General features: G+C 48.4%; 1 protein-coding gene across 1 annotated transcript in view; it reads left to right on the plus strand.

Annotated features, from left to right (window-relative positions):
• The window catches only part of LOC144488221 (uncharacterized), a gene marked incomplete at its 3' end in the record, with an annotated part of 89,178 nt that overhangs the window by 55,496 nt on the left and 19,874 nt on the right, over positions 1-13,808 (plus strand). The window contains exon 4 of the mRNA XM_078206249.1: positions 8,544-8,648. Within this exon, the coding sequence (XP_078062375.1) occupies positions 8,544-8,648 (105 nt within the window). The remainder of the gene's footprint in view (positions 1-8,543; positions 8,649-13,808) is intronic.

Raw genomic sequence — 13,808 nt, forward strand, 5'->3', positions numbered from 1 at the left:
GAGTGTACCGGCAGACAGGAAGGTGGGTTGAAGTGTGTCTACTTCAATGCAAGGAGCATCCGGAATAAGGTAGGTGAACTTCGAGCGTGGATTGGTACTTGGCACTATGATGTTGTGGCCATTACGGAGACATGGTTAGAACAGGGACAGGAATGGTTGTTGGAAGTTCCGGGGTATAGATGTTTCAGTAAGAGTAGGGAAGGTGGTAAAAGAGGTGGAGGAGTAGCATTGTTAATCAAGGATAGTTTAACGGCTGCAGAAAGGCAGTTCGAGGAGGATCTGCACACTGAGGTAATATGGGCTGAAGTTAGAAATAGGAAAGGAGCAGTCACGTTGTTAGGAGTTTACTATAGGCCCCCAAATAGTAATAGAGATGTGGAGGAAGAAATTGCAAAGCAGATTATGGATAGGTGTGGAGGTCACAGGGTAGTTGTCATGGGTGACTTTAACTTTCCAAATATGATTGGAACCTTTATAGGTTGAATAGTTCGGATGGGGCAGTTTTTGTACAGTGCGTGCAGGAGGGTTTCCTGACACAATATGTGGATAGGTCGACAAGAGGTGGGGCCACATTGGACTTGGTACTGGGTAATGAACCGGGCCAAGTGTTAGATTTGTTTGTGGGAGAGCATTTTGGAGATAGTGACCACAATTCAGTGTCTTTCATTACTGCAATGGAGAGGGATAGGGCCGTACGGCAGGGCAAGGTTTATAATTGGGGGAGGGATAATTATGAAGCGATTAGGCCAGAATTAGGGAGCATAAGATGGGAACAGAAACTGTCAGGGAAAGGCACAAATGAAAAGTGGAGCTTGTTCAAGGAACAAATACTGCGTGTCCTTGATAGGTATGTCCCTGTCAGGCAGGGAGGAAATGGCCGAGTGAGGGAACCATGGTTCACAAAAGAGGTTGAATGTCTTGTCAAGAGGAAGAAGGAAGCATATGTAAGGATGAGAAAACAAGGTTCAGTTGGGTCGCTTGAGGGTTACAAGGTAGCAAGGAATGAGCTAAAAAAAGGGCTTAGGAGAGCTAGGAGAGGTCCTTGGTGGGTCGGATCAAGGAAAACCCCAAGGCTTTTTACTCTTATGTGAGAAATAAAAGAATGACCAGGGTGAGGTTAGGGCCGATCAAGGACAGTAGTGGGAACTTGTGCATGGAGTCAGAAGAGATAGGAGAGGCGATGAATAAATACTTTTCTTCAGTGTTCACCAAGGAGAGGGGCCATGTTTTTGAGGATGAGAGTGTGATACAGGCTGATAGGCTGGAGGAGGCAGATGTTCTGAGGGAAGATGTATTAGCAATTTTGAAAAACCTGAGAGTCAATAAGTCCCCAGGGCCAGATGGGATATATCCTAAGATTCTTTGGAAGGCAAGGGATGAGATTGCAGAGCCTTTGGCTTTGATCTTTGGGTCTTCACTGTCCACGGGGATAGTGCCAGAGGACTGGAGAGTGGCGAATGTTGTTCCTCTGTTCAAGAAAGGAAATAGGACTGACTCTGGTAATTATAGGCCGGTTAGTCTTACTTTGGTGGTCGGTAAGTTAATGGGAAAGGTCCTGAGGGATACGATTTATGACCATTTGGAAAGATGCAGCTTAATCCGGGATAGTCAACGCGGATTCGTGAAGGGGAAGTCTTGCCTCACAAATTTGATTGAATTCTTTGAGGAGGTAACTCAGTGTGTAGATGAAGGTAGAGCAGTTGATGTCGTATACATGGATTTTAGTAAGGCGTTTGATAAGGTTCCCCATGGTCGGCTCATGAAGAAAATAAGGAGGTGTGGGATGGAGAGAAATTTGGCTGATTGGATAAGTAACTGGCTATCTCATAGAAGACAGAGGGTGGTGATGGATGGAAAATTTTCAGACTGGAGAACAGTTACTAGCGGTGTACCACAGGGATCAGTGCTTGGTCCTCTGCTATTTGTGATTTTTATCAATGACTTGGAGGAGGGGGCTGAAGGGTGGGTCAGTAAATTTGCTGATGACACCAAGATTGGTGGAGTAGTGGATGAGGTGGAGGGCTGTTGTAGGCTGCAAAGAGACATTGATAGGATGCAGAGCTGGGCCGAAAAATGGCAGATGGAGTTTAACCCCGATAAGTGCGAGGTGATTCATTTTGGTAGGACTAATTTAAATGCGGATTACAGGCTCAACAGCAGGGTTCTGAGGAATGTGGAGGAACAGAGAGATCTTGGGGTTCATATCCACAGATCTCTGAAGGTTGCCACTCAAGTGGATAGAGCCGTGAAGAAGGCCTATAGTGTGTTAGCGTTTATTAACAGGGGGTTTGAGTTTAAGAGCCGTGGGGTTATGCTGCAACTGTACAGGACCTTGGTGAGACCACATTTGGAATATTGTGTGCAGTTCTGGTCACCTCACTATCAGAAGGATGTGGAAGCACTGGAAAGAGTGCAGAGGAGATTTACCAGAATGCTGCCTGGTTTGGAGGGTAGGTCTTATGAGGAAAGGTTGAGGGAGCTAGGGCTTTTCTCTTTAGAGCGGAGGAGGATGAGAGGCGACTTAATAGAGATTTATAAGATGATGAGGGGGATAGATAGAGTGAACGTTCAGAGACTATTTCCTCGGGTGGATGTAGCTGTTACAAGGGAGCATAACTATAAGGTTCATGGTGGGAGATATAGGAAGGATGTCCGAGGTAGGTTCTTTACGTAGAGAGTGGTTGGGGTGTGGAATGGACTGCCTGCAGTGATAGTGGAGTCAGACACTTTAGGAACTTTCAAATGGTTATTGGGTAGGCACATGGAGCACACTGGAATGATAGGGAGTGGGATAGCTTGATCTTGGTTTCGGACAAAGCTCGCACAATATCGAGGGCCGAAGGGCCTGTACTGTGCTGTACTGTTCTATGTTCTATGACACTGTCCCCATCAAACACTCCCAGGACAGGTACAGCACGGGTTAGATACAGAGTAAAGCTCCCTCTACACTGTCCCCATCAAACACTCCCAGGACAGGTACAGCACGGGGTTAGATACAGAGTAAAGCTCCCTCTACACTGTCCCCCATCAAACACTCCCAGGACAGGTACAGCACAGGGTTAGATACAGAGTAAAGCTCCCTCTACACTGTCCCCCATCAAACACTCCCAGGACAGGGACAGCACGGGGTTAGATACAGAGTAAAGCTCCCTCTACACTGTCCCCCATCAAACACTCCCTGGACAGGTACAGCACGGGGTTAGATACAGAGTAAAGCTCCCTCTACACTGTCCCCCATCAAACACTCCCAGGACAGGGACAGCACGGGGTTAGATACAGAGTAAAGCTCCCTCTACACTGTCCCCATCAAACACTCCCAGGACAGGTACAGCACGGGGTTAGATACAGAGTAAAGCTCCCTCTACACTGTCCCCATCAAACACTCCCAGGACAGGTACAGCACGGGGTTAGATACAGAGTAAAGCTCCCTCTACACTGTCCCCATCAAACACTCCCAGGACAGGTACAGCACGAGGTTAGATACAGAGTAAAGCTCCCTCTACACTGTCCCCATCAAACACTCCCAGGACAGGGACAGCACGGGGTTAGATACAGAGTAAAGCTCCCTCTACACTGTCCCCATCAAACACTCCCAGGACAGGTACAGCACGGGGTTAGATACAGAGTAAAGCTCCCTCTACACTGTCCCCCATCAAACACTCCCAGGACAGGTACAGCACGAGGTTAGATACAGAGTAAATCTCCCTCTACACTGTCCCCATCAAACACTCCCAGGACAGGGACAGCACGGGGTTAGATACAGAGTAAAGCTCCCTCTACACAGTCCTGAAGCTGCAGGTGTTATGTGTGAAGGTGGACTGTGAGTGTTTTTTGAACTATTCTATTCAGGGTGTATCAGCGTTTTTGCTTCCTGTTGCACAGCGTTTGGCTAATTTTCAGCTTCAAGCCTCCGGCCTGATTCATTGTGGTTTCCCCTGGTTTAGTTTGAGTTTGGGCTTGGGAGCTTTGTGCTGTGTAGATTGGTAAGCGCTGTGTGGAGCTTTACCTCCTGTGCCTATAGGGTTAAGGGTGAAGGCAGTGGGTTCAGGGGCTGATTCCAGCCCTTTGTTTAGTTTGTACCTTATCTGCTTTGAGCGGCAGGAAAGTGAGGCAGCATTAGGATTGTGTTCCATGTGCAGCCAGAGACTGTGATTGGTGCACTCTCCGAGCCACATTTATATATAGCTGAGGTGTTGGAGGGGGCGTGTTCGAACCTAACTCAGAGACGGAAGATCTGACAGGAGTCGTCATGCTGCTTGAAGCAGCCACTGGTCACTCAGTGTTGCTGGCTGGTTCAGCCCTGAGCCTGGGGAGGGGCAGGGGGCTCGCTGAGGGATTGCCCACTGATGCCCTGTGGTCCGACCTTGAGTGATTGGCATCACTGCTGGGTTTTGGGGGAATTTCTGCAGCTTTGCTTGTCACTGGTCAGCGAGGCAACTCCTCGCAGAGTTCAAAGTGAAAACGCAGCAAAAACCAGGAAGAGTTAAAATCAGGAAGTGTTGTCAGCCGGCAGGTTTAGAAAGCTGCCAGCTTTCCCCTTCTTATTAACAATCATTAACCAATTTCTGAGATAAGGTGTGTTGCAGGGGAGTGGCAGCGGCTGGAATGGCCCCCGCTCAGTAATAGGTGACAGGAGGGGGCAGTGAGGGCGGGGGGGTCGAGGGCCAGGGCTGGGGCCAGGCCGGGGAGATGCTGAAATGCTGCACGTGATGAACTTGCGGAGGGACTGGCTGCTGCCTCTGGATTGGGTAGTCCATGGTCAATGCTGACACCGAGATAGCCGCCTGGGACTGACATCACTGCCGCTGTGCTGTGTACATGATTCAAATGATGGAAGATGAAGAGGAGGTGATTGGTCTCCTGGACAAAGTGCTTCAGGATGAAGATGCCCTTTCCCTGAGTCACATCGAATGGGACGGAGCTGAGATTTCATGCTCTGGACATCCCAGTCTCAACTTAGGAAAGGTGAGGGATCATTGTGTTACTGGGAGTGGCAGGAGGTTCGCGCTTGTGAGGCACTGACGTTGTTTGTGTTTGAGGGCCTGGCCTGGTTTGTGTTTGAGGGGTTTGTCGGGTTTGTGTTTGAGGGGCTGATGTTGTTTGTGTTTGTGAGGCACTGGCATTGTTTGTGTTTGAGGTGATGGCATTGTTTCTGTTTGAGAAGCTGGCGTTGTTTGCGTTTGAGGGGCTAGCGTTGTTTGTGAGGGGCTAGCGTTGTGTGTGAGGGGCTGGCGTTGTTTGTGTTTGAGGGGCTGGCGTTGTTTGTGTTTGAGGGGCTGGCGTTGTTTGTGTTTGAGGGATGGTGTTGTTTGTGTTTGAGGGGCTGGCATTGTTTGTATTTGAGAGATGGCGTTGTTTGTGTTTGTGAGGGGCTGGCATTGTTTGTGTTTGAGGGGATAGCGCTGTTTGTGTTTGAGGAGCTGGCGTTGTTTGCATTTGAGGGGCTGGCGTTGTTTGTGTTTGAGAGGCTGGCATTGTTTGTGTTTGAGGGGTTGGCATTGTTTGTGTTTGAGCTGCTGGCCTTGTTTGTGTTTGAGGAGCTGGCGTTGTTTGCATTTGAGGGGCTGATGTTGTTTGTGTTTGTGAGGAGCTGGCTTGGTTTGTGTTTGAGAGGCTGGCGTTGTTTGTGCTTGAGGGGCTGGCGTTGTTTGTGTTTGAGATGCTGGCATTGTTTGTGTTTGAGGAGCTGGCATTGTTTGTGTTTGTGAGGGGCTGGCTTGGTTTGTGTTTGAGAGGCTGGCGTTGTTTGTGTTTGAGGGGCTAGCATTGTTTGTGTTTGAGCTGCTGGCCTTGATTGTATTTGAGAAGTTGGTGTTGTTTGTGTTTGAGGGGCTGGCATTGTTTGTGTTTGTGAGGGGCTGGCTTGGTTTGTGTTTGAGAGGCTGGCGTTGTTTGTGTTTGAGGGACTGGCGCTTGTGTTTGAGGTGCTGGCCTGGTTTGCGTTTGAGGGGCTGGCATTGTTTGTGAGGGACTGGCGTATTTGTGTTTGAGGTGATGGCGTTGTATGTGTTTGAGGGGCTGGCATTGTTTGTGTTTGAGGGATGGCATTGTTTGTGTTTGAGGGGCTGGCATTGTTTGTGCTTGAGGGGCTGGCATTGTTTGTGTTTGAGGGGCTGGCGTTGTTTGTGCTTGAGGGGCTGGCGTTGTTTGTTTTTGAGCTGCTGGCCTTGATTGTGTTTGAGGAGTTGGCGTTGTTTGCGTTTGAGGTGCTGGCCTAGTTTGCGTTTGAAGGGCTGGCGTTGTTTGTGAGGGACTGGCATGTTTGTGTTTGAGGTGATGGCATTGTTTGTGTTTGAGGGGCTGGCGTTGTTTGTGAGGGGCTGGTGTGTTTGTGTTTGAGGTGATGGCGTTGTATGTATTTGAGAGGCTGGCATTGTTTGTGTTTGAGGGGCTGGCATTGTTTGTGTTTGAGGGGCTGGCATTGTTTTCGTTTGTGAGGGGCTGGCGTTGTTTGTGTTTGAGGTGCTGGCGTTGTTTGTGAGGGGCTGGCGTGTTTGTGTTTGAGGTGATGGCGATGTTTGTGTTTGATGGATGGCGTTGTTTGTATTTGAGCTGCTGGCCTTGATTGTGTTTGAGGAGTTGGTGTTTTTTGCATTTGAGGAGCTGGCATTGTTTGCATTTGAGGGGCTGGCATTGTTTGTGAGGGGCTGGCGTTGTTTGTGTTTGAGGGGCCGGGATTGTTTGTGCTTGAGATGATGGTGTTGTTTGCGTTTGAGGGGCTGGCCTGGTTTGCGTTTGAGTGGCTGGCATTGTTTGTGAGGGACTGGCGTTTTTGTGTCTGAGGTGATGGTGTTTTTGTGTTTGAGGGGCTGGCGTTGTTTGTGTTTGAAGGATCGACATTGTTTGTGTTTGAGGGGCTGGCGTTGTTTGTGTTTGAGAGGCTGGCATTGTTTGTGTTTAAGAGGCTGGCGTTGTTTGTGTTTGAGGTGCTGGCATTATTTGCGTTTGAGGGGCTGGCATTGTTTGTGCTTGAGGGGCTGGCGTTGTTTGTGTTTGAGGGGCTGGCGTTGTTTGTGTTTGAAGAGCTGGCATTGTTTGTGAGGGACTGGCGTATTTGTGTTTGAGGTGATGGCGTTGTGTGTGTTTGAGGGGCTGGCATTATTTGCGTTTGAGGGGCTGGCATTGTTTGTGTTTGAGGGGCTGGCGTTGTTTGTGTTTGAGGGGCTGGCGTTGTTTGTGTTTGAAGAGCTGGCATTGTTTGTGTTTGAGGGGCTGGCGTTGTTTGCGTTTGAGTGGCTGGCGTTGTTTGCGTTTGAGCGGCTGGCGTTATTTGCGTTTGAGGGGCTGGTGTTGTTTGCGTTTGAGCGGCTGGCATTGTTTGTGTTTGCGGGGCTGGCGTTGTTTGTGTTTGCAGGGCTGGCGTTGTTTGTGTTTGCAGGGCTGGCGTTGTTTCTGTTTGCGGGGCTGGCGTTGTTTGTGTTTGCGGGGCTGGCGTTGTTTGTGTTTGCGGGGCTGGCGTTGTTTGTGTTTGCGGGGCTGGCGTTGTTTGTGTTTGCGGGGCTGGCGTTGTTTGTGTTTGCGGGGCTGGCGTTGTTTGTGTTTGAGGAGCTGGCATTGTTTGTGTTTGAGGGGCTGGCGTTGTTTGTGTTTGAGGGGCTGGCGTTGTTTGTGTTTGCAGGGCTGGCGTTGTTTGTGTTTGCAGGGCTGGCGTTGTTTGTGTTTGCAGGGCTGGCGTTGTTTGTGTTTGCAGGGCTGGCGTTGTTTGTGTTTGCAGGGCTGGCGTTGTTTGTGTTTGCAGGGCTGGCGTTGTTTGTGTTTGAGGGGCTGGCGTTGTTTGTGTTTGCAGGGCTGGCGTTGTTTGTGTTTGCAGGGCTGGCGTTGTTTGTGTTTGCAGGGCTGGCGTTGTTTGTGTTTGCAGGGCTGGCGTTGTTTGTGTTTGAGGGGCTGGCGTTGTTTGTGTTTGCGGGGCTAGTGTTGTTTGTGTTTGCGGGGCTGGCGTTGTTTGTGTTTGCGGGGCTGGCGTTGTTTGTGTTTGCGGGGCTGGCGTTGTTTGTGTTTGCGGGGCTGGCGTTGTTTGTGTTTGAGGGGCTGGCATTGTTTGTGTTTGAGGGGCTGGCGTTGTTTGTGTTCGGAGCGCTGGCGTGGTTTGTGTTTGAAGCGCTGGCCTGGTTTGCATTTTGAGTGGGGGGTCTGGATTGCTGAATGAATTCTCTCCAGTCGGAGGAGCACACTCAACAATCTCTGGATAGTGGGTTTTTCCAAATCCGGTTTGGTGGAGTAGACATGGATATTTGGGGAGTGGTGGGGGTTCGGGGGGGATCCTTGCCGGGAAAGGGACATTGATGGATTGTTGATTCCAAGGGGCGTGCCATTTTCCCAGCGTTGGGGCGAGATTGGGATTGCTTCTGTTGGAGGGAAAAGTGACAATAACATTGGTGAGAGCTCTGAAGTTTGAGAATTGAGTCTGTTACCCTGTGGCATTTAACTGTGTCACCATTTCAATCCAAATTCCGACGGAGGGTTTTCCCCGAGGTTCCTAATCATGGACTTCAGGAATTTTCCAAAGGTGTGATTAATACCAAGCTGCTGTGTCTGATTTACAGAGTGAGGGGGATCCAGAGAAGACGCTGGAAATGAGGAACTTGGTGCTGACTGGTATCCTGGCCAGTGAGGAGATCTACTTAAATCAACTGGAGGCCCTACTCCTGGTACACAAACATTATGTGTCCTTCTATATGTGTGTCTCCGTCTGTGTGAGTGTCTCCGTCTGTGTGAGTGTCTCCGTCTGTGTGAGTGTCTCCGTCTGTGTGAGTGTCTCTGTCTGTGTGAGTGTCTCTGTCTGTGTGAGTGTCTCCGTCTGTGTGAGTGTCTCTGTCTGTGTGTGTATCTCTGTCTGTGTGTGTATCTCTGTCTGTGTGTGTGTCTCTGTCTGTGTGAGTGTCTCTGTCTGTGTGTGTATCTCTGTCTGTGTGAGTATCTCTGTCTGTGTGAGTGTCTCTGTCTGTGTGAGTATCTCTGTCTGTGTGTGTATCTCTGTCTGTGTGTGTGTGTGTCTGGATGTCTGACTACATGTGTGCCTGTGCATGTTTGTCTCTGGGTAGTATGTGCATGTTTGTATTGTATGTCTGTACGTGTGCGTGTTTGTGTGTGTGTCTTGTGTACCTGTGTGTGTCTGTATTGTGTGTGCACCTGTGTGTCTCTGTCTGCCTGTCTGTGTGTGTGTGTACGTCTCTGTATACATGTCTGCATGTGTCTGCCTGTGTATGTGTCTATATGATTAGTGAGTAAGTCCTGGTGGGTATTTTCAAACTATATTAAATTGTAACTCATTGTTTGAGCAAGGGTAAGGACTTATTTGATTTATTTTTAGAAGTCTTTTTAAGTTTTAAACTTAAAGGGTTTAGACATGGCAGGAGAGCTAGAAGCTGTGGTTTGCTCTTCTTGCTCCACGTGGGAGGCCGGGTACATTTCCAGTGCCCGGGGCCAGCATGTGTGCAGGAAGTGTGTCCAGCTGCAGCTCCTCGAGGCTCAAGAATCAGAGCTGGAACGGCGGCTGGGGGCACTGGGAGCATTGTGAGTCTGAGAGCATTGTGGATAGCACATTTAGGGAGGTGGTCACACCACAGCTGGAGGGACTTGAGGAAGGAAGGGAATGGGTGACCACCAGACAGTCCAAGAGATGTAGGCAGGTAGTTCAGGAGTCCCCTGGGGTCTCGCTCACAAATCGGTATTCCATTTTGGAGGCTGATGAGGGTGCTGGTTCCTCCAGGGAGTGCAGACAGAGCCAAGCTTCTGGCACCACAAACAGCCTGTCTGTCTACAGGAGGGGGGGGGGGGGAGCAAGGCAGGCAATAGTAATAGGAGATTCTATAGTCAGGGGTACAGATAGACGCTATTATGGCTGTCAACATGCCTCCAGGATGCCTCCCTGGTGCCAGAGTCCGGGATGTCACTGAACGGCTGCAGGGCATTCTGAAGGGGGAGGGTGATATGGCAGAGGTCATGGTATAGTTGGTACCAATGACATAGGTAGAAAGAGGGATGAGATCTTGCACCAAGAATTCAGGGAGTTCGGCAATAGACTAAGGAGCAGGACCTCTCGGGTTGTAATCTCGGGATTATCCCAGTGCCACAAGCTACGGAGTACAGAAATAGGAGAATAGCACAGCTGAATGCGAGTTGGTGCAGGAGGGAGGGTTTTAGATTCCTGGACCATTTTTGAGGAAGATGGAACCTGTACAAGCGGGATGGTCTACATCTGAACCAGAACGGGACTAACATCCTTGCGGGATGTTTTGCTCGTGCTGTTGGGAGGAGTTTAAACTAATTTGGAAGGGGACACAGAGTGTTAGCGGAATAAGGGCACAGAGTCATACAGCAAAACAAACCAGCCAGAGGGAGTGCAGTTGTATTAAGTTTGAAGGGAGTAAGGCCAGGCTGGATGGCCTCTACTTTAACACCAGAAGAATTGCAGGTAAAACATAGAACATAGAACATTACAGCGCAGTACAGGCCCATCGGCCCTCGATGTTGCATCGACCTGTGAAACCAATCTAAAGCCCATCTAACCTACACTATTCCAATATCATCCATATGTTTATCCAATAACCATTTGAATGCCCTTAATGTTGACGAGTCCACTACTGCTGCAGGCAGGGCATTCCACACCCTTACTACTCTCTGAGTAAAGAACCTACCTCTGACATCTGTCCTATATCTATCACCCCTCAATTTAAAGCTATGTCCCCTCGTGCTAGCTATCACCATCCGAGGAAAAAGGCTCTCACTATCCACCCTATCTAATCCTCTGATCATCTTGTATGCCTCTATTAAGTCACCGCTTAAACTTCTTCTCTCTAACGAAAACAACCTCAAGTCCCTCAGCCTTTCCTCATAAGACCTTCCCACCATACCAGGCAACATCCTAGTAAATCTCCTCTGCACCCTCTCCAATGCTTCCACATCCTTCCTATAATGCGGTGACCAGAACTGTACGCAATACTCCAAGTGCGGCCGCACCAGGGTTTTGTACAGTTGCAGCATGACCTCCTGGCTCCGAAACTCAATCCCTCTACCAATAAAAGCTAACACACCGTACGCCTTCTTAACAACCCGATCAACCTGGGTGCCAACTTTCAGGGATCTATGCACATGGACACTGAGATCTCTCTGTTCATCCACACTACCAAGTATCTTACCATTAGCCCAGCTTATCTATGTCCCTTTGTAACCAATGGATGAGTTGAGGGTGATGATTGACGTGTGGAAGTGTGATACAGCCGCCATCACAGAGACATGGCTGAAGGAAGGACACAATTGGCAACTCAACATTCCGGATATAGAATCTTCAGGCGAGACAGAGGAGGGGGTAAAAGAGGAGGAGGCGTTGCATTATTAGTTAAGAAGTCAGTTACTGCAGTGAGGAGAGATGATATATTGGAGGGGGCATCAAATGAAGCTTTGTGGGTCGAGTTTAGGAATAAAAAAGGGGCAGCCACATTGTTAGGTGTTTATTATCGACCCCCAGATAGTCAGAGGGATATTGAGGATCAAATCTGTGCTCAGTTTGTGGAGGGGTGTAAAAATACTAACAATAAGGTTATTACATTAGGAGATTTCAACTTTCCCAACAGTAAATGGGATATTCACAGTGTTAAGGGCTTGGATGGAGTAGACTTCTTGAAATGTGTACAGGAGAACTTTTTAAATCAATATGTAGAGGGTGTGTGTGTATATATGTATGTGTGTCTGTCTGTGTATATGTCTATGGGTGTATCTATGGGTGTGTCTGTGTGTGTGTGTGCATCTGTGTGTGTGCATCTGTGTGTGTGTGTCTGTGTGTGTGTATCTGTGTGTGTGTTTGTGTGTATGGGTGTGTCTGGGTGTGTGTGTGTGCATGTGTGTCTGTGTGTGTTATGCGTGTGTGGGTGTGACATAGAGTCATAGAGGTTTACAGCATGGAAACAGGCCCTTCAGCCCAACTTGTCTATGCTGCCCCTTTTTTAACCACGAAGCTAGCCTCAATTGCCCACATTTGGCCCATATCCCTCTATACCCATCTTACCCATGTAACTGTCTAAACGCTTTTTAAAAGACAAAATTGTACCCACCTCTTCTACTACCTCTGGCAGCTCGTTCCAGACACTCACCACCCTCTATGTGAAAGAATTGCTCCTCTGGACCATTTTGTATCTCTCCCCTCTCACCTTAAACCTATGTCCTCTAGTTTTAGACTCCCCTACCTTTGGGAAAAGATATCGACGATCTAGCTGATCTATGCCCCTCATTATTTTATAGACCTCTATAAGATCACCCCTCAGCCTCCTACGCTCCAGAGAAAAAAGTCCCAGTCTATCCAGCCTCTCCTTATAACTCAAACCGTCAAGTCCCAGTAGCATCCCAGTAAATCTTTTCTGCACTCTTTCTAGTTTAATAATATCCTTTCTATAACAGGGTGACCAGAACTGTGTGCACACACACACATGTATTCCAAGCGTGGCCTTACTAATGTTTTGTACAACTTCAACAAGACGTCCCAACACCTGTATTCAATGTTCTGACCAATGAAACCAAGCATGCCAAATGCCTTCTTCACCACCCTGTCCACCTGTGACTCCACTTTCAAGGAGCTATGAACCTGTACTCCTGGATCTCTTTGTTCTGTAACTCTCCCCAAGCCCTACCATTAACTGAGTAAGTCCTGCCCTGGTTCAGTCGACCAAAATGCATCACCTCGCATTTGTCTAAATTAAACTCCATCTGCCATTCGTCAGTTCATTGGCCCAATTGATTAAGATCCCGTTGCAATCCTGGATACCCTTTTTAACTGCCCACTATGCCACCAATCTTGGCGTCATCTGCAAACTTACTAATCATGCCTACTAAATTCTCATTCAAATCTTTAATATAAATGACAAATAACAGTGGACCCAGCACCGATCCCTGAGACACACCGCTGGTCACAGGCCTCCAGCTTGGAAAACAATCCTCTACAACCACCCTCTGTCTTCTGTCATCAAGCCAATTTTGTATCCATTTAGATACCTCACCCTGGATCCCGTGAGATTTAACCTTATGCAACAACCTACCATGTGGTACCTTGTCAAAGGCCTTGCTGAAGTCCATGTAGACAACATCAACTGCACTGCCCTCATCTACCTTCTTGGGTACCCCTTCAAAAAACTCAATCAAATTTGTGAGACATGATTTTCCACTCAGAAAGCCATGCTGACTGTCCCTAATCAGTCCTTGCGTCTCTAAATGCCTGTAGATCCTGTCTCTCAGAAGTGTGCGGGTATGTGTGTGCGCGCGTTGGTGGGTGTGTTTGTGTGTGTATATGCGTGTGTGTGTGTGCGTGCGCATGCACGCGTGTGTTGGTGGGTGTGTTTGTGTGTGTATATGCTGTGTGTGTGCGTGCGCACGCACACGTGTGTTGGTGGGTGTGTTCGTGTGTGTATATGCGTGTGTGTATGCGTTCATTGAGAGCTTCTTTTGAAAATTCATGGAGCAGATGTGGTGTTGCTGATGGTATAAATTACATGAATTTTCTGTTGATAATTGTATTTCTCCCAAATAGAAAGGGGCTTTTTTCTGTAAAGTACCGAGATTCTCAATTCACTTCCCAGGTTCTGTTCACAATGTGGAGTTACATTTCTCTGGTTTCATATTCTCCATTCTTGAAGTTACAAAGCCAATGCTCGGAGTGGACCAGGCAAATCCCAGTCCATTTGCAAAAACCAAATTCACAATCCAATTGAATCCAATTCATGATTTCCCCCCACGAGTATTAGAGGTTGTCGGAGTAGAGTTAAGAGAAAAATCAGAAGCGCAAAAAGGGGACACGAGGTTGCTTTGGCAGATAAGGGAAA

The sequence above is a fragment of the Mustelus asterias genome, unplaced genomic scaffold, assembly GCF_964213995.1.
Source record: "Mustelus asterias unplaced genomic scaffold, sMusAst1.hap1.1 HAP1_SCAFFOLD_1381, whole genome shotgun sequence".
Classification (NCBI taxonomy): domain Eukaryota; kingdom Metazoa; phylum Chordata; class Chondrichthyes; order Carcharhiniformes; family Triakidae; genus Mustelus; species Mustelus asterias.